The sequence below is a fragment of the Dipodomys merriami genome, unplaced genomic scaffold (assembly GCF_024711535.1).
Source record: "Dipodomys merriami isolate MVZ:Mamm:240054 unplaced genomic scaffold, mDipMer1.0.p SCAF_4, whole genome shotgun sequence".
In the NCBI taxonomy this organism is placed as follows: Eukaryota; Metazoa; Chordata; class Mammalia; order Rodentia; family Heteromyidae; genus Dipodomys; species Dipodomys merriami.
The window spans coordinates 71,439,100-71,459,148 of record NW_027205603.1 but is presented as its reverse complement, the minus strand read 5'-3'; the positions used below and the strand labels follow the sequence as shown (position 1 = coordinate 71,459,148).

At 40.0% G+C, this 20,049-nt stretch overlaps 1 protein-coding gene across 8 annotated transcripts in view; it reads left to right on the top strand.

Annotated features, from left to right (window-relative positions):
- Nucleotides 1-20,049, top strand: part of Sybu (syntabulin) — a 100,560-nt gene that overhangs the window by 68,853 nt on the left and 11,658 nt on the right. For all 8 annotated transcript variants that reach the window (XM_069991277.1, XM_069991276.1, XM_069991278.1 and 5 more), the window contains one exon: nt 19,169-19,271. In XM_069991277.1, coding sequence (XP_069847378.1) covers nt 19,169-19,271 — 103 coding nt within the window. The remainder of the gene's footprint in view (nt 1-19,168; nt 19,272-20,049) is intronic.

The window sequence follows — 20,049 nt, the reverse complement described above, 5'->3', positions numbered from 1 at the left end:
AACAAGTCCATAAAACTCTTATCTGCAATTAACCACACACACACACACACACACACACACACACACACACACAGTTAGAAGTGGAGTTGGAACTGTGGTGCAAGTGGTAGAGTGCTAGCCTTGAGCACAAAAGCTCAGGAACATCCCAAGTCCCCGAGTTCAAGCCCTAGGATTGGCACCCACACAGAAAAAGAATGTACATGTACAAATAACTACATTGTTCTTCATTGTATCACAGATGCCAAGATTCAGGTCATTGACTTAATATTGTACAGATATAATTTCCATTATACAAAACATTATACAAAACATCTAACAGACATAGGTACATGATAAATTCTATAGGGATCTTGATTTTTGTTATTGGAAACCTTACCACATTTCTACTACTACATTAGTAGTAGAAAGCCCATACTATCTCTCAAACTATATGATAAACTCCTCCCACTCATCTCTGAAGACTGGTGTATGGTGGGATTTTCATGCAACTTCAAAATGTCTGCATCTTCTTTGGAAAATTCTTCCCTCATCTGTGTCATGCAGATTATTAGCAACACCTGCCTGACAAGACTACTTGAAAATCCCTTGGCACATAGCATATAATAAATATTAGCTGCTACTGTGCTTTGAATACTGTAAGTATCATCATCATCATGTTTACAATGCATAAGGGTCAGAGGTAGCATCTACTCACAACTTTAACAATTCTTTCTTTCTTTATTTTTATTATTGTGAATTAATTGTACAAAGGAGTTGTCATTTAACAAAGCAGTTCATGAATACCATGCATCTTGCTCAGTGTCAATTCTTGATCAAATTTCATATTAAATGCTTAGACTCTATATATGTACTTGGGCATTCTGAAGGGAAATTTTGGATTTAATGTCCATGGGAATATAACTAAGAGAAAGTAAAATGTTCCTTCAGCAGCAGACACATTTTGCTTTTCAAATGTGTGGTTTCATAGTTTGCTAAATGGCTGTAACTGGAATATTTCCCAGTGAATTTTGTTGCCACTAACACCATGGCTATGCTAGATACCACAATGCCTGTGTTTGACAAAAAGCAGTTAGGCCTAATTCTAATCAAAATTTATAACATGAATGAAGTTTGACCATGAAAATGTAGGTTCAAATTTTCAATCTGACATCCTTTCCTGAAAGGATTTCCGTTCAGAGTGCTGCAGCCCATGACAAGTATTGAAAAAAGTAATTTCATTAAGCTGAAAGTTCAGTGAATGATGAGAGAGGAAGAGATGGAAAATGATTGATTCATCTGTATAAAAATAGGCCCCATGCTGGGATTTTTCCTTTTGCACTAATCCTGTGTGACATCTGAGCCAAAAAAATAAATAAAAAATTAAAACCAGTGCCATATGCGCAGTGCCTGCTGGTGCTGATTTTAAAGCACACGAAGAGTTGACCTAAATTATATTTTGCAGCTTTCTTTTTATTTTAATTCAATTTTTTACTTTCTACTTCTCTACTTTCAATCTGTTTGTCCTGGAAAAGAACATGACAAGAAAGACTGCACCAACTCCTTTGATTGAGAAAAGGTGGACATTTGTAGAAATGTTGGTTTAAAAAAGATGAGTCTTCTAACATGTTGGAAACTTGGAATCAACATACGTCCTGGATGGATATTACTTAACATAATTCTAAATAAAGTATCTCTGGGATGAAATAGTTAGAATAGGCTTTCTTTTCTAATCTTTCATAGCATTCAATAGCATCTTCATGCCTCTCTTGGTGGTCTTTTCTTTATATTGCAGTGTTCTGTGAGCACAATAATTTCCCCCTTTCTTTTCCATTGTTGTTGGTCATGCATGTGCATGCTGGGATTATGCACCATTTGTCAAGCATTTGTCAGGTACTTGGGCTGCTGTCATGAGTTTTGGGTCATATCCTTTTGTTAAAGTCTGGGGAATTTTTTGAAGTCTCACTTAACACTTGTATTGGCTGAGTCCTCTTTTCATTGGGGAGTTGGTGGAAGTTTTGGATGGAGGGATGTTCCTTCCCTTGGCTTGTGGAGCAAGAACATTTTTCAGAGAAACTAGATCTCCCAAATTGTTCTGCTTCTAGTGCTCACTTCAGAAGCTGTGCTAGGCAGTTCTGAAGGCTTTGCCAGGAAGATCTGATTTCTGCCCAAGACTCTGAGTAGACCTGACTGTCCTGAGAGATGCAGGCTGATACTGGTTTACACTCTGACATGCAATGCTTTCCCCATTAGAGTTAGTAGAAGTGAAGGATCCAAGCCACAGGCTTAGAAGCACTCATTCAAACTACAGCGATTGTTTAAGATCTGCAGATTATGTCATCTTCTCGCGTGTTGCCAAGCTGAAGAAGCAGGGACCAAAAAGGAATATTGCCTCTGCCTTCAGGTTTGGCTAGGAGTCTCCTAGTTAGCATTTCCACACTCCTTTATCCTGTCATTCATAGCCAGACCCCTGCTCAACAGTGAGTAATGCTACTTGGTTTTTTTACAACAGATATTTTTTGGTGATTCAGGTACTGGGATACAACAACAAACTCAGGGATTCCTGTCCTTCTGTGATATACTTTTGGGGGAAGTAGAGGTCTCATAAGAGAACAGAGGAGGGTTATGTAACCAGTCTGTACGAGTCTGGAAAGAATCCCAAAGACATAATTTAATATTGACATTTTAAGAAGGGTATTTGTGTTTTGTTTTGCTGTGTGTGTGTGTGTGTGTGTGTGTGTGTGTGTGTGTGTGTGTGTGTGTGTGTGTGTGTGTGTGTGTGTGTGTGTGTGTGTGTGTGTGTAGTAGTGTACACGTGCGCCAATACTAGGGTTTCACCTGAAGGTCTGGGTACTCTCCTTAGCTTTTTTCACTCAAGGTTGGTGGCTCTGTGGTGGTTAGGCAGACCTTCCTGCCTAAACTGGCTTTGAACCATGATCCTCAGATCTCAGCCACCTGAGTAGCTAGGATTACAGACATGAGCTATCAGCACCTGGCTAACATTGGATTTTTTTTAAGTGCAGACTCTTAGGGACTTTCACTTTGCACACTAGCATTGTTAAATAAAATGCTATGTATGTATCCCCTCAGAGATTTGTTTTTTCCATGTTCTGTTGCAATGGTCACTATATTATGTTTAACAATTATTTTTGGATGGCTCGTTGCTAAAAGTTAGCTTCTCTAGGACAAGGACTATGGTTCTTTCCTCTCTCTTTTTCTCTTATCTTCTGTTTTAAATTATTTTCTTTTAAAATATTAAATATAATAGATTGCATAGAAAGAATGCATATGACATCCATGTAGTTAGATAACATAATACTATAGGAAACACTTGTGTACCTGTCTTGTTGGTTAAGAAAGGCCCTGCATTCTCTTCTCAGCTTCTAATCTCTCCTCCATCCAGGGGTAACCACTGTACTGAAATAGTAAAAGACACCGTTTAAAAGGAATCCTTTGTTTGCTTGTATATTCTTAATTAGCACAGTACCTAGTAGTTAGTACATTCTAAGAGATGTGTATAACTGAATGAATCTGACAGAACCTACATGATATTGTTGTGGTACTATTTGCCAAGGTAGTATTAACATCCAACTTAATAGGCTCAACCCCTTTGAGACTTGTTAGTTTTACCTCTTGGAGGTATTTATAAATGGAGTGTACAGAAATTAGTCATATACTATTTGATTATCTGGGGTATTTTCAAGCTTGCATTTCTACTGCCTACTTATGTCCTTTTTACTGCTACAACAGCATTCTCCAGTGATCATAAGAGGAATGGCTTTGATTCAATTGTAATGCTCTGCTTTGTTTTTCCATTGCCTTTCGTTTTTGTTTTACAAAACACTGGGGTGGGGAGGGAAAGGGTAGAGAAAGTACATTGAGTCCACTGACTTGTAAAAGTTAGTTTGTGCTGGAGGTGGGGCACAGTAGCCAACAAGCAAAGGCTTGGCCTGGGAGCAAGTCCTCGATGCCAGGCATCATTGAGGCCTGAGATCCTGGGCAAGGTTCCATTAAAGGAGCCTGTGGAAAGGCAGAGTACAGTTGTATGCAGAGCTTAACCATCATGAGTACACTTCATTCTTTTTAAGTGCAAAAAGAGCACCCTAGGACAAGAAGAGAACTCTTACGGAGAGGAAGGGACCGGGTGAAGGGGAAGTCCAAAAACATTTTGTTCAGAAGCTTCAAGGCTGAAATGTGGTTCTTGTTGGATGGATGGCATTGTGAGGTGAAATTGCAGCCTGTTGCTAGGATGGAACACCCTGTGTTTCCCTGGCCTGCTGCTCAGCCCCAGATGGGAAGCTGAATTGGGAGCTCAGCATCCCAGGTGCAGGTCCCCTCCCTGGCAGACGGTGGCTCATCTCTCCTCAGAATCTGCATTTAACTCAACCTTCCTCTTTGGGAGCAAGGACGAAAGCAACAAGCAGGTGTAGAGTTCTTGACAGATAGGCTTTAAGTACACAGTGGCTAGTAGCATTATTATCTGATTCCCACACTTATTGTATTTGTTCTCTGTGTACGGCTTTTATAATCTGTAGTCTGTTGTTAGCACCATAATTTAAACAGGTGTCCGGGGGTAGGAGAGCATTAACCATGCCACCTGCCATGCACCTGCTTTCCTGTGAGCCCAGCCCAGGATCCAGAACCTGCTGGAAGCTTTTCTCCGTGACTTTTTAAAATTCCCACCTCTTCCCTTCTCAATTTTAGTCCCTTGAACATATGTCAGAATGGAAATGAATTCTAGCCTTTCCATTTCTCCATTCGTTTTTGTTCCCACAGTCCATACAGATGCCCCAAAGTGCCAGAATTTACCCAGGCTATTTGTTTTAGTTTGTCGATATATGTGCTTGCAGAGCTTTTTTTTTTTTTTTTTTTTTGCATTAAAAATTACACAGAGGTAAATTCAGCATTGATCTTATCGCCATCTTATCACCATATCACCATCACACTTATCACCATCTATTCAGATCAGATTGTTCAATGGTTTGCAAATTCCTCCGGGAATATGTAAGATCTGTTCTTCCCTATATTCGTTTGATCATTGTTGTCCTGTTTTTTCTTCCCTGTGCTTGTGTGGAAAACATACATAACTCCATTCATTACAATCAGGTATGTAGCCCCAGGGAAAGGTGTATCTTAATTTGTAACGTACTGAATACACCCCTTGCTTTAAATCATTTTGTTTACATGGTGATATAATTTTGAACAAATGTATATTTTTATGAGCTTAAAAGATACAGACAAAAGAACTCTACGGTCATCTCTTCTCTTCTTCCCATGTCACCCATCTCCTAACTGTTAGCACCCACCTGGATTGCTGTGTGACTACCAGTTGCTCCACCAGATCCTGCTGTCATGTCTTCATGACTTGGTTCATATTTCCACTTCGTTCAAAACTTGTCCTGTTTCCCTCTTGCTTTCAATGTGCTCTGCTTGTCTCTGGCTTGAAGCATAGCTTTCACGTGTTCTAACTCTCGAGACGACTCATCATTTTGACTGTAGTTTTCCCATCTGATCAACTATTCTCCATCCAAACCAGGGACTCAATTCACTTGGTACTTATCCTGTGTTTTCTTTCCCCCATGCTATCATCCTCTTTACCAGAGCTCAGCTCTTCCACACCCTAAGACTTGTTTCCTTTCTCCTGGTACTCCAGGTCCATCTTAAGTGGCATCTGTCTCATGATAACCTCCTTTCATCCTCTTCCCTTCACACCGGCTAAGAATACTTCTTTTCTATGTTGCCTGTCCCCCACATTGCTCTCCTCATTTTATTACAGCCTTGTTGTTAGACTATGTAGTCCAATTCCTTTAAGTAGACCCTGAAATCCAAACTGGGTTTTTCCAAGTCGCTGTCCAGGCATATCCTCCATTGTTGAAAATCCACACACAAGTGAAATGGACTGACTTTGATGTTAAGTTCTTAGATCTTTGTGAATTTTGATCACAAGGTACAAAGGATAGGGAGGAGAGAGAAGAAAGCAGACTCAAGTCAGACAGATCACCTGTGCTGTTTACTAGCTCTGTGACTTGGGATGTGTCTCATTACTCTCTCAGAACCCCAGTTTCATTGCTTTTATCCTAAATGTCTTTGGAAAGAAGGAGGGAAGGAAATAACAGATGCAGGTAGCGTTCTTGACAGAAGAGTCTCTGAGGACCCAGTGGCTAGTAGCATTTTTCTCTGACTCTGTCATTCATTGTGTTTGTTTTCCCTTCAGGGTTTGTGTTATCTGTAGTTTGCTGTCAGCACCAGGCCTAGCACATATTCATTCATGTCACTCATTAAGCATGTTAAGTGGGATGCAGGCAAGGACAAAGCCAGGTGACACATTACTAGAGATTTCCCTGGGGCTTGACAGGCAGTCCGTTAGTCAGCATCCACTGGGTACTGAACTGTGCTATCATCCGGTGCGCACATGTCAGCCTTGTTTGTCAGTGTATCCTAAGTGTTTGTATTAAATGTGTACCAAATTCCAGATATGTGATTTATGTGGCAGTCATAAGCTTGTCAAAAGGATGTGAGGATTGTTTTTCATGTCTAGTTTCTCAGTGAACTGCTGGCTCCTTCTCCCTTTAATAAGAGAGCTTTTCTACAATGTGCTGGCGATTGCCACCAAACTCAGCAGTTTGTGATTCTCAGACTTTATTTTCCCTGCATTAATAACCCACATAGTTTCTGTCCATTCCCAACCTGTGACTTCCCTTTCTTTGTGAGTTCTCACAAGTTTGTACTATTTCCAGAATCCTGTAAATTCTTTCAGTACCTTTCTTCCCTCAATCACAATGATGAACAAAATAGAGGCATTTCCAGTCTTCCTGGTTTGTACATACTGATGTCCTGGGCTGGAAACTTGAGTTTTAAGAGATTTTGAAATATGAGATAAAAGACTGAAGATTTATTATTATTCTGATTTATTATGTAACATCAGTCTGTCATCTCAATCTAAAGGAGTAGGAGAAAGAGGAAGGAAACTGTGTCTAAATTTCTTCCATCACTGAATTCCAAGAATGGAGAAACCCTTGCTAGGTTTGACATTTTTCAAGGCAAGAGGATCTCCTGTTTGCTAAACTCTTCATTGGTCCTAGGAATGCAGTGATAAACAGGCCCTACTGGGGAAAAGGCCTTAAAGCCAATCTCAGTGCAATGAGATAAATGCTTGTTAAATTTTGGGCGTGGTGAGTTCATGGAGGAGTTACGCCCATCCCTTTCCTGAAGGAAGTGAAGGTCAAGGTTAGACTGAGAACTGAAGAAAAGTAGTACTTTGCCAGCCTCAGAAGGAAAGAAGATAATCCTAAAGGAGTGTACAACATGAGTGAACCCTGCATAACTACTGATTGACAGATCATGCTGAGGTGCATTGGCTTTGTCTTCAGGAAACAGGTGCCACTGAAGGTTTCAGGGAAGGAATCACTAAAGGAAATTCCTGCTCCAGAACAGTCTGGAACACAGGACCCAGGGCCACACCCAGTGGCTGGGCAGAGTGTGAGTCACATCAGTAATTGTGGCTGAGAAATGATGATGGCCTCGGGTGAGAGACTCAGGATGGAAGGAAGCAGACAGGGTCAAAAGACAGGGTTGAGCAGTGACTGCAATGTGAAGTGACACGTGAAAAACAGGAATCCATTATTATACTGCTTCTGCAACTTTCCAATGCATAAACACCAACCGAGCTGTTCGTGTAAGAAGTGTGGATGATGGATGAACACCTTTCAATCCCAGATCCAGTGAATGAGTCAGAAATATATATTTTCAACTAATAGTTCAGGTGCTACTGATGCAGACCATACCATGAAAAGCACCTATCTAGTTGATGATCTGGTAAGGCATATTTCTTCTAAGTATGTTTATAATACATTCACTTTTTTCTTTTGTCTGGGAATGAAGGTTGTTTGTTATCTCTGTTGAAGGTAGATGAATGGCTCAGCCCTAAATGCTTCTGTACAAAACAAAAAGGCAGTCTTCTTGCTAGTGTGGTCTGAACCCACAGTTTGAGTGGAGTGCAGAATGGAATGATGCTAGACTTTTTGAAACCCCTGCTACAGATTGCAAACACTTTTACAGCTTTTAGCAGTGCCCTTTGTATGACCACGCAAGAAAATACTTCCTGGGAGTAAGTATGCAGGAGTGTTTTCTTAGTGGTAAAGACATATTTTAATTATTTTATTCTTGTTATTTATTCTTATTATTTCCCATCCCCTTTTACAATTTCTGACATTCTGTGACCTTGAGCAACTCATCAATCTGTCCTTACCCTCTTTTGTGAAATGGAAATAATCATTGTGCCTATCTCAAAGGCTTTTTGGAGATTCACTGCAGATCTATGTAAAGTATTTTGTGTAGCGTATGGATATAACAAGCCATTGTTCCTGAGAGAAGCCACACATCTCTAATAATGTTATCACTTCAGTTCAAAGTCATCTCACAAGTGTTTTGCCTTCTTGTGTGAGACACATTAGCTTCTTTTAAGTCTGTTTTGTACCTATCCATTAGTCCTTAGAGAAACTGTTTAACAGCATACTTAACAAACAGATGGGCTATTAATAATAATGATGAATACCTATTGTGCATCAGTGAAGCAATATGGCATTCAGTTCTCACAAGAGTCTCATGCAATAGACATGCTTTCCTTCCTTCTGTAGACTGAGGCATAGCAAGGTCATGCTGTCACCAAATGAGACCTAGACCTGCTGTTACAAAGACCTGCTCTTAAGCACAGCTATGAAATACATGTTGCCAGTTACATGAAGTCGAGTGAGTATCACTCAGTATTCTGCCAAGCAAGTTAAACAGTTGACTCATTTTGGATGTGAAATATGTAAAATGATTCCCAAAATGTATACTATCATATGTATCTATACTTGAAATAATAGCCAAGCCTTCTGCTCCCACTTGATCAGAAGCAGCTATTGAGAAGAAAACTGAGCGCCTCAGAGTACTGATTCTTAAACGTCCATATTCATATAAGCTGGAAAACATATTGAAACCTCCATTACCAGGGTATGCTCTCCTGCCTGTAAGCTATTGAACTTCATGAAGACCATTCTCAGTGAGTCAGAAATGTGTCCCAAGGGACTGCTGTTGCTGTTGCTACTGCTGTTGCTGCTGCTGGTGGTTCAAAACTAGACCCTGAGAATCGCTATTTAGAAAGAATGAGATGCTGTGTAAATTTAGGAGTAGAGGATGATTTAAGATCTATTCCATAGTAGCCACTGAATGTCATGAAGACATTTTAGTGACACATGAGCTCTATGACATGGCTAGTTAGATGACCATCAGAATGCAGAAGTGTTCACTTTGACTTTAAAGCCATGTGATTGCTTCTGAGTACAGATTTACCTTGTGGTGGCTTTAAACTAGGAGGGAGTTCTGTGCTGCCTTATACACCAGAACAAACTCACAAGTAAGTGTCTACCTATGTCTCTCTTTCTTACCTCCAAACTGCAAAGGTGGTCTCCATCTTTGAGGTTGTCATGTGGAAACTCAGTCACTTCCTCTTAGTCATTGCTGGTCTCTTTGTCAAGTCCAAGGGTAGAGTTATGGAGTGACCAGAATTGAGCCTTGCAGTGTATTTGGGTAATTTCTGATCTTTTAGGGCAATACAGGTCAGAATTCCCATACGATTTAAAGCCATATCTTAGTTGTATTGGACCCTAAAATTAAGGACCCTAAAATATATTCTGATTTTACTTTTGACTCTTGGTTTTCCATACGACATGGGAAGGGGATGTAAAGATAGATTATCCACAAAGCATTTGGTTTTGTGGATGAAATACATGGAATTAAAGTGAATTTTCTTATTTTTTTATGTTCTGGAAATTCATATAAGAGTTTATGACAATAGGAAATTTAGCTAAGTAACTGAAATCAATTCAACTTGCTTCCTTATCATCAGAATGAAGAAATATATCTTGTTACTAATGATATACTAATAAAACATTATAATTACGGCATATTCTAGTTGTTCATGTACTACAACTGTATAGAGTACTTTGAAAATTGTTCCAAATTACCCATCATGATAATTCTTCCTTAAACACCTTTAAAAGCAATTTGCAAATACCTGTAATTCCAGCTATTGAAGCAATAGAGGCAAGAAAACTGTGAGTTCAAGACTCAAAAGCCAAAACATTGGTGCTGGGGCATAAGCAGGTAGAGCAGCTGCCTAGCAAGTACAAGGTCCTGAGTTCAAACAAAATAAAATTTAAACCAAAAAATTAAAAAAATCTATTGTTTTCAGAATATTTATGGATGTGATGATACTGTAAAAAGTAAAAGCAAGAAGAGATAATGAAGGCTAGGTTGAGGAGAACACATAGGTAGATATAAGGTCATGTTACCTGTTTTTGCTGATGGGATGGTGGTGTTTCTTCATCTATTATAATATGAAAAATAAATTCATCAAGAGGATAAAGGAAGGTGAATACTTTGACATAGATTTTTTTTAATTTAATTTTATTTGTGAACATACTGTACAGAGGAGTTACAATTACATGGGCAGGATAATGCGTACATTTCTTACCAAGCATTGCAGCCTCCTCCTTTGTTTACCCTTCACATCCCTTCCCAGCCTCCCCCCTCCCCCCCAATCCCAATCCTTCTCCTTCCCCCCCTTCCCCCCCCACATAGATTTTTGCATAAAAGGAAAACTTTTGGTGGTATTTGTATGGGGGGTAAAGTGGGACAGGGAGTGTTATCAAGGGACAAGATTGATTGGAATACAGTGTAAGCATGTGTGCAGATGTAACAATGATGCCCCCCACCATATAACGAATAAAATACAATAGCCTAATTAGTCAGGATATAAGCCAATCAATTTTTAAGCCAGTTCTCATAGCCAATGGAGAGAGTAAGTAAAATATTCAAGGATTATGACTATAGTCCATTTCTGTGTTTCTGTGATGTACAAATAAAAAAAAGGAGAAATTAAGAAAATAGCTTTATGGGTTGCAGAGAAAATAATGAAATGTCACTCTTCTGTGGAAAATAGCATGCTTTGTTTCCACATGATACTCTGTGACCTGAGCCTTTGCCTCTTTCTCCCATCTGTCCTGTCAGTTATAAATGAAGACTGCTAGGCAGGGTATCAGAAGACCATTAGAGGCTGTCAGGAGGATACTTTGGAAGGAATTTTGGCTGAGGTATCCCTGATGTACAGAAAATAGATGTGTTGCTTTGTATCACCAAGGGAGAGGGAAGGAGAAAGAGAGAAAGCAAAGGGAGGAAAGGAACAGAGAAAGAAGAGGAGGGGAAGGGAAGGGAGTGCAGGTGAGAGCAGGGGAGAGGGGGGGAGTTGTAACCATATGGTGTTGAACTGGTATGAAGGTAGGAGTGCATGCTACTGAGAATGTAAAGGAATGAGCCAATGTGACAATGTGTGGATGGGCTGAGGACTGAGACTCCCCCAGTGCTGTTGCCATGGGTGGAGAGGAGCCTGTCAGTCCAGAGTGAATTGTGACATGGTGGCCTGCCAGCAAGGACAGTGATGAGGAGAGACAGTCTATGCAGTTCCCTTTAGAACAGATTAAGAAAAGAGCTTCAGTTCACAAATGAGGGAAGAAACCACATTACTCCAGAGCCCTGTTCAATACCTTGGCCGTAAGAGTATGTCATCTCTTTCAGACAAATGGGAGGGGGGAGGAAGTAGCCCATCCTTCCCTCCGCCCTGATATTCTGAACTGAAGAGTTACAGATCTGCCTGACTCTGCAGTGCCTTCTCAGTCCACAGGCTTCTCCCCCACGCACCCCTTCCTCACCCTTTCTCCTCGATGCCCCCACTATGTGGCACCTCTACTCGCACCAACTATCACCACCTTTTGTGCTGCTTTTCCTTGATTTTTGAGTCTTCCTGCCAGACACACAGGACCTTCATCTCACTTAGGTAAACGCTGATAAACGCTTCTTAAATAGAAGCCATCAGTTCTCCACCGAGCTTTGTTAAAGGGACAACGACCCAGCTCAGTTGGGCAAACTTGACTAGGGAGCGAGCAGAAGGAGGGAGCATGGAAAAGTCTGGAAAATACTTCAGGGCACATGTGGGCATGTGGCTACCAAGTCCCTCCAATAATTAGGATGCAGATTCTGATCACTGTGGGCATGACCCTTCCCAGGCTTGTTCAGTAAAAGGTTGCACCTGGAGCCTGCCTTCCCCGGGTCCCTTGCCAGCGATGATCATATGAGGAATCTGTGTATCTGCATGTGCGTCCTTCCATGCTATTCAACATGGCTGCCATGGACAAGTGGTCTGCCCTGAAGAAGCAGGTTAGGACTGATGGAGTAGCCTAAATATAGCACCGGTTGGATTGTTTAGTGGGGTTTCCTTTGGCTGAATGGTAGTTAACACCCAAAACTGCATACTGTTTGGCCCCTACTTTTAAAACAGGGTTATGAGGACCTCAAACCATGCATGCATCAGTTGTGAAGTGTTACACTTATGTCTCAATCCTCTCTTCCCATCTTCTGAAAACACATTTAGCCTGGGAAGGGATTCCTCTGAGGGCCCAGCAACTCCACAAATTAAGTTCTTCTCCTGAATGGTAGTAGGCCCATGAACAAATTCTTTCCTTCAGTAGTAGCCTCTCTGCTTTAGTTTCTGCTGCCCACTGAAGAAAGCGCTGAGATTGGGCAGAAGTTGGAGTGAAATGTCCAGTGTTTCTTATCTCTGAAGTTCTCTTCCTTACAACATGTCCATGGACTACCTGTTGCCCAGTCATCTACAGCAATTGTTAAGAATACTGATTTCTGGGGTTCCCTTTCTCATGGATGTTCTGAACTAGAATTCCTGTCAGTGCTGTCCAGAAGGATGCAGCTCTTAAACTCCCCAGGTGGTTCTTCTGCATAGTAAGGTGTAGGCATTGTTTTATCATTAATAGTATGAGATGAGTAGTAATGAGCATACCAAACACTTTCTATGCATTATATCATTATATCTGCACAACCACCACACAGGATGGATTCCTTGTTCTCACACTTACAGCAGGGCCTGCCACATGGCAAATTCTCAGTAAATATACAATAAAAATTTTGTCAAAGAAATAAATTCCCTCATATATATATATATATATATATATATACATTTATATGTGCACATGCATAAACCAATACCTAGGATTAAAATAATTTAAGCAAGACCAAACATCTAGTGAGAGGTAGAAGCAGGCTTCATAGTGACTTTTGGTTAAACATTTTCACTTTCTCATCTTTTGTGGAAGTCTCCTTAAACCCGCTTTGTGTCTGTCTTCTTTCATTCACTCTTCTTGGTCAACAGGTAGATTGTTTGTATTTCTGCCAAGGACAAGTAGCCGAGTCAGACCAAGATAAAGGAGTGATAAGGGAAAGCCAGATCTCCAGCATCTTTGTTTTTCTTTTGTTTTGGAGACAGGGTCACCCTACTACTATTGCCCAGGCTGCCCTTGAACTTGATCCTCTTGCCTCTACCTTCCAAGTAGCTGGGATTACTGGTGCAAGTCACAATTCACAGCTTGTTTTTCTTTTTGGTCTAATCCTCCTGTTTGTGGCCTTTATCTATTTTTTTAACTAACATTTTTGTAATACGGATGTTTGCAGTAAAATAAGGAAATTAGCTTGTTATCATGCTGTAACTATTTCCTTTCAGTACATCATTTATCTTGACATTTTTATTTTATCATGAGTAATTTTATTTTTATGTAGTTAGATCTTTCAATAATATTTTTAATTCCTAAATATTTTGAAGTTCTTATTTACTTGTAAATATTTACATGTATTTCTCTAAGCATATTAAAAATCCATTGGCTGGATGTCAATCATTATTAAGGAAAACTATTTTGCAATTTATCATAGAAATAGACACTTTAAAAATTTTAAGAAGCTCTCTGTTTTGAAATACAAGAAAGCATACAAATTTTATAATCAATTTCTTGGTATTTAGATCAAATTTCCCTTTTTGAGATGAGCACCTACAATAGATTCAGGAAAGTAGCTTGAAAAAACTTTCAAAAAGAAAAGAAAGAGGAAGGAAGAAAGAAGGGAGGGAAGGAGAAAGGAAAAAAGGAGAGAGGGAAGGAAGGAAAAGTAAACTGTTTCATTGTGAAGCATTTTTGAGGGGTTCCATGGCCCAGTCCCCAAGTCTCCACAACTAAGAGTCCATCCCACCAAGTAGACATCAAGTAAGTCCTTTTAATAGTTTCTGCCATAATTGCATATGCTCTGCTCCAGCTGTTCCTTAGTGTTAGCTGTGCTTGGCTTCAGTGAAAGTAGCACCTCTCTCCTCCCTAGTGGCTTTAATGAAAGAGCAGTACATCTGTGTACATGTGGGGTGTTGGGGGGAGGGAGGATAGAAGATGAAGGGGAGAATTAATGTTTCTCCTTTAGGTTTGCTGCTTCTACTTGAGGTAGGATATAGACAGTCAACCTGAATTAATTTATGGGCTTTGCAATGACAAAGGATAATGGAGGGTTTGGGCTTACTTAAATCAGAGGTTTAGAATGGCTTAATACAGCTTAGGAGATGACAGAATCGCTCTGTTCTCAGAGGTCTGGGATGTAATGACACTCAAGGACAATGAAAGCAGGCTAAAACAATGGCACTCTATGCGACCCAAATACAGTGTTGGAAAAATAGGTCTAGTTATCATCCTGGGCTTATATTCTTTTTGTTTCCATTTCTCCTTCTCTAATTATCTGGCCTTACCAAACTTGGACTGCGTTCTTATGATTTTTAACAGTAAAGAGAAAAACAAGACCTCCCGAAAAGTCCAACAGTGCCAGCATATAAAAGCCCCAGAACTTCCTGGAGTCTACCAGGTATAGCTTGATGCCTAGAGCTGGGTTTTCTGCTTCAGCACGAAAGGCATCACATCCATGCAGCAGGTGCAGGGCTGCAGTCCTGGCCCACAACCTGGGCAGCTGATCAAAGATAATTGTCATGGAGGGCAAAGTGCATTTCCTATGAAACAAACAAAAAAAAAATGGAGGGGTGGAGAGTTGAGTGAGATGGGGAGAATGAAAGGGGTAACATTGATCAAGAGGCACTGTCCCTACACAATGACATGTTGAATGGCAACTCCTTTGCACAACTCCTTAAAGGTAACACCAATCAAATAAATGGTGTTGATGAGCATGACTCTTTAAATTCCTTTCAGATTCTCAGGCACAACATTTAAGGCATAATCTGCATTCTTTGTTAGAGTGTTTCCAGTGATATCATAGATTTTCCACAGTTAAGTATCCACAGACAAGCAGATGGGGTGAATGTTCTCTTCAGCATAAAGTCTACTTTAGTTCAATGCTACATGCACATTGCTGTGGATGTGGGAAGATATGAAATGTGTTTCTTCAGGCAGATCCTTTGGTTTAGAACATGCTTGTAGGAGTTTACTCTGAAGAGATCAGGCAACAGATAAGTATATTAATTTGCTGAAGGGTTTTTACTAAATATTGTTCTGAGTTTACAGCATGGTCCTGGATTCTTAATAGTTACATCACTTTGTGCCTATCATTCTCTGCATTATCTATAGAAAAGACGGATAATTATCCTTATTTCATATAGCTAATATATTATTACCAGAAATGAATATCTAAAAGTACTTAAGATAGTATCTGATATAATGTATTTGTTTTTAATATGACAAATTTGAAATATCCTACATACTCATTTCATTCAAAGAAAAGGGATTATGTTTAGGGGAAAAATCAAATAAGCTGCATAATAATGTTGCTAAGCCTCAGTGCTGAATGGTTTTATATCAAGGGTTGTTTTGGATGATAGAAATATAGACTGTTTTTCCTTCTTGAGTATGGCTATTTTCTCAATTTTCTACAAAAGACATGTCCAGTATAAATGAAAGTTGCCTCTTTAACTGCTTTGTTAAGTGGCAGCTCCTTTGTACAACTACTTTAAAATAATTTTTAAAAGTTGCCTTTTAAAAGGGTCAAAACCCCTGAATGGTAATGGTAACCACATTTAACATTGATTCAGAGCTTATGATGGATCAGATGATTTTCTCCATTTTATATCCTATACATATTAACTGATCATCCTATAAGGTGGTATAATAACTTTATAAACCTATGAAGTGGCTACTGTGATTTTTATCTCCACTTAACAGATAAGGAAACTAAGGCACTAAATTTTCTGATGTCTTCCCCTGGCTAAGTAAAGGTAGGACTCAGGTACTTCATTCTTAGGTTAGGTGTTCTTTGTATGATTCTACAATATAAAAGAACCTCACTGATCTATGGTAACTACAATAAAGCCTGATTGTATATGCTGCTTAAAGGCAATAAACAAAGGCTTTCTTCTTCATTCTCTCTCTGTTGGTAGCTAATAAATAGTGAGTTTTCAGGTTTCCAGTCTTCTGCATGGCTTGCCTAATAAATTGGGATAGTATATCAAGTGATCAATTAAAAGCAACTTTATGAGTGAGGCACATTGATGTAAGTTTGGGCTACTTGAGAGACTGATGAAGGAAGATCATTTTAGCTCAAGAGTTCAAGGCCAAACTGGGCAACGTAGCAAGACCTTGACTCAAAATAAAAATGAAATTAGCTTTTTTGAAATGTATCTCCTATAAAAAGCTCATTAATTTTTTTCCATTGTATTCACCAAATTGGAAATTGTTTATCCTTCCTAAAATCATAAACTGAAGTAGTTGTGGAGCAGCATAGGTATGTTTTCACTAACATATCATTTAGACAGTTCTGAATACAGCTTCCTGGCACCCCCTGAATATGTTTTCTAATCCTTTTAAGATGTGCAGAATATAGAAAAGCACTGAGACCAAGAGACCTCCGGCTCTGCACATACATAAAAGTCAATATATTGAGTTCCAGTTGCAATAAAATAGAGAACAAAGTTACCCTTTTGGTTTAGCAAATGTAATTACCACAGAACAAAGCATCCTGGGGGTAAAGTGGGTCTTCAGCAATTTTCCATTTCTGTTGTAGAATTTTTATTTGTATGCAGACAACCTTTTATGAAAATTATATACTTGCAAATAATAGTTTCACCTTAGAAATTAATATCTTAAACTGGATGGCTTTAACCAAATCATCTATTTTAGAAAATCATCTTCCTTTATCTTTTAATAATCTGCCTGGTAATTTGCTGACAGCGTTAGTCAAAAATAGTGTGTTGCTGAATTAAAAAATCAGGCTTGAATCCTGAGATTGTAAAATATTACAATCCCAAAGAGTACATTACTCAGAAGCAACTAATTAACTTCCAGAAGCTATTTGAGTTCATTACATATTTAGACAAATTCTCTGAAGTCCAGAAGGTCTGGTTCTTGATAAATTACCTCCCTAATCTTCCCTGAATTCAGCTGGGAACTGAAGTTCACAGCTGTAACCTGAACAAGAGACTCCACCCCTCCCCACCCCACCACCCTGCTCTCTGTCTTTCCATGCATAGTCCTACTTCTCCTCTAGCAGAACTAATGAAAGCTACACAGAGAGGATCCATATGCCAGTGTACCAAAGTCTCTTAGGGAAATGGCAATGTATAGTCTGTCTAGGAATTTCTCAGCTTCCTATTTCCTCCACTGCCTTCCCAGGACAAATCTTGTTGTCACAAAAGCATCTAAGGATTTGATTCTATGCAGGATCCATCACCGGCAAGTCTTGGGTACATCAACTTTGGTTTCCATAATAGTACAACAGTGAGATTACTATCTGTCTTACCAAAAGGTCAAGTTTAAATGATATAAAGAACAGAAAACATCTCATACGAGTCCTGGGATATAGTGGGCACTCAACAGTTATTTTTGTAATGATAGCTATTGTTCACTGCTTGTGAGATTTTCAAGGATTCAAATTCTTATATTCCTGAAGCTTTGCAATGGAAGTTGGCTGGTGCTGGTGGCTCAGACCTGTAATCCTAGCTGCTCAGGAGGCTGAGCTCTGAGGTTGTAGTTCAAAGCTGGATGTAACAGGAAAGTCCCTGCAACTCCTACTTACAAATAAACAGCAAGAAATCTGTAAGTGAGGCTGTGGCTTGAGTGATAGAGTTTAGCCTTGAGGAGAAAAGCTCAGGGATAGCACCCAGAACTATGCTCAAGTCCCAGGACCAACACACACACACACACACACACACACACACACACACACACGCACACACGCACACGCACACGCACGCACGCGCACGTGCGCACGCACACACACATGCACACAGAGAGAGAGAGAAAGTTGTTGGCTCAGAGTGCTAGACCAGAAGAATCATAAATAACTTTATTTTATAGGGGCTTTGTTATAAACCAAATAGAATTTTATTCTTAGATTTTCTTTTCAAAAATGCATGAAATTTCATCTTTCTTTTTAAATTTCCTTTTACTTTTCCTTTTTCTATCTGGCCTCTTTTCCCTGTCCTTACTCCCCCAGGGCCATTTTTGGGACTATTTCCATTATTACTATTTCAGGACTATTTCAGGATAATGTCTTTTATTTATGAGAATAAACTTACACTATGTTAACATACAACATGTATTTCTTATAATCACACCCTCAACTCCTGCTTCAATTCAAAATACGTGATTTTGCAAATGAATCACCCCACCCTAAAATGAAAATTCCGTATTTCAGTATATGTCATAGGTTCCCCTCACTGGCTAGATGTCAGTTTCCTGCTTTTAGTCAAAGTTTTGTTTTTGTTTTTGTCTTTTTATAGAAAACCAAAGCTGCAGTCAGACAAAGTGAGCCCTGTAATCAGATAATGTGGGTTCAAGCAGCGTTTAGCACCCAGCCTGTCCTCCTGACCGCTTCTAAGTGGCCGACCGTCTCCAGACCTGAAGTGCCAAGTTCAACTATGACTAGCTAGCTGACTGCAAAAGCCCAAAGATAAACACTCTCAGAAAAGCTAGTTCAGAACTGATAACTATGCTTTTCCTTTTGCTTACACTTGGGGCTCACACTGTTGTTGGGTGAGAGCCTTGGGTGGGCATTTCTTGCCCTGCTTGGGTCACTGTGGACAATCTGTTGGAGACTGGCCTCTTTATGAAAGCAGCTTGCCTGTAGTTCTAGCCTGTGTTTATGAAATGATATCCTTGTGCTTAGCCTTCTCTTGTCTGCTTTGAGGAAAATGCTGAGAGCTAAAAGCTCTGGAATCTTGGTACTGGCAGAGTTCCCAATGCAGGAAGCCAGAGACGTAGAAGGCTGGGGACGGGCCAGCCAGCTCTTGGGTTTTGTTTCCTTCATGCTTCTTTCTCCCCTTTTGTTTTTTCAGGTAGTGAAGCCGATTTTAGCTCCTCCAGCAGCACGGGCAGCATTTCAGCCCCCGAGGTCCACATGTCTACCACAGGAAGCAAGCGGTCCTCTTTTGCACGCAAGTAGGCATTGTGTCTAGCTTAGTACTTTGGGTGCTTTACACAGTTGACATACCTGCACTTTATGTTTCTATGGAACCATCTTGTTTGTTGATTATTCTTACCATCAAGGAAGGGGTTTATATGATTTGCAGTAGGGTCTTTCCCTACTTGACTTATTGTGGTCACATGACTCAGTCCAAGTTGTCCCCCAGAGGTGTCCCCCATCGAGACCTGGGCACTCTGTCCCCACATCCTTCACTGTCCTCTTTCCCTCACTCACCGATCTCCTTGCTTGGGTATTAGGCAGGTAGTCATCCATTTCCCCAACCTGCCTATGGCTTCACTCTTCCTTTCCTCTAGTTCAGCTTCTGTTTTTCTTTGTGAACAAAGCAGTGGTGCCAAGACCTCCCAAATTCTACTTTGGTAAAGAGCAAAGAAGTGTGAAGTTCACAGACATGAGGACCACCACTGCAAGAGCAAAGCATCTAAATGTGGTAGCTATGAGCCAGGCTGTCCTAGTCTGAGTGCTATAGTACCACCCTGAGCAAAATGCTTAACTTTTCACCTCCTCCATTTCCTCATCTGTAAGAGACTTACAGTGATACATCACTCACAGAGTTTCTAATTGGCTCAGTACATACAGCTTAATGTTTTGGATTAAGAGTTCATCACTGATGTGTGAAATTGGAGAAGAGGACTGTGGGAATATGGAAGCCACCATTTACATGTAATGGAGGATAATGTAAGCTCCAGAATTCTCTACCTGCCACCAGTATAATTCCTCCTTCTAGTATTCAGT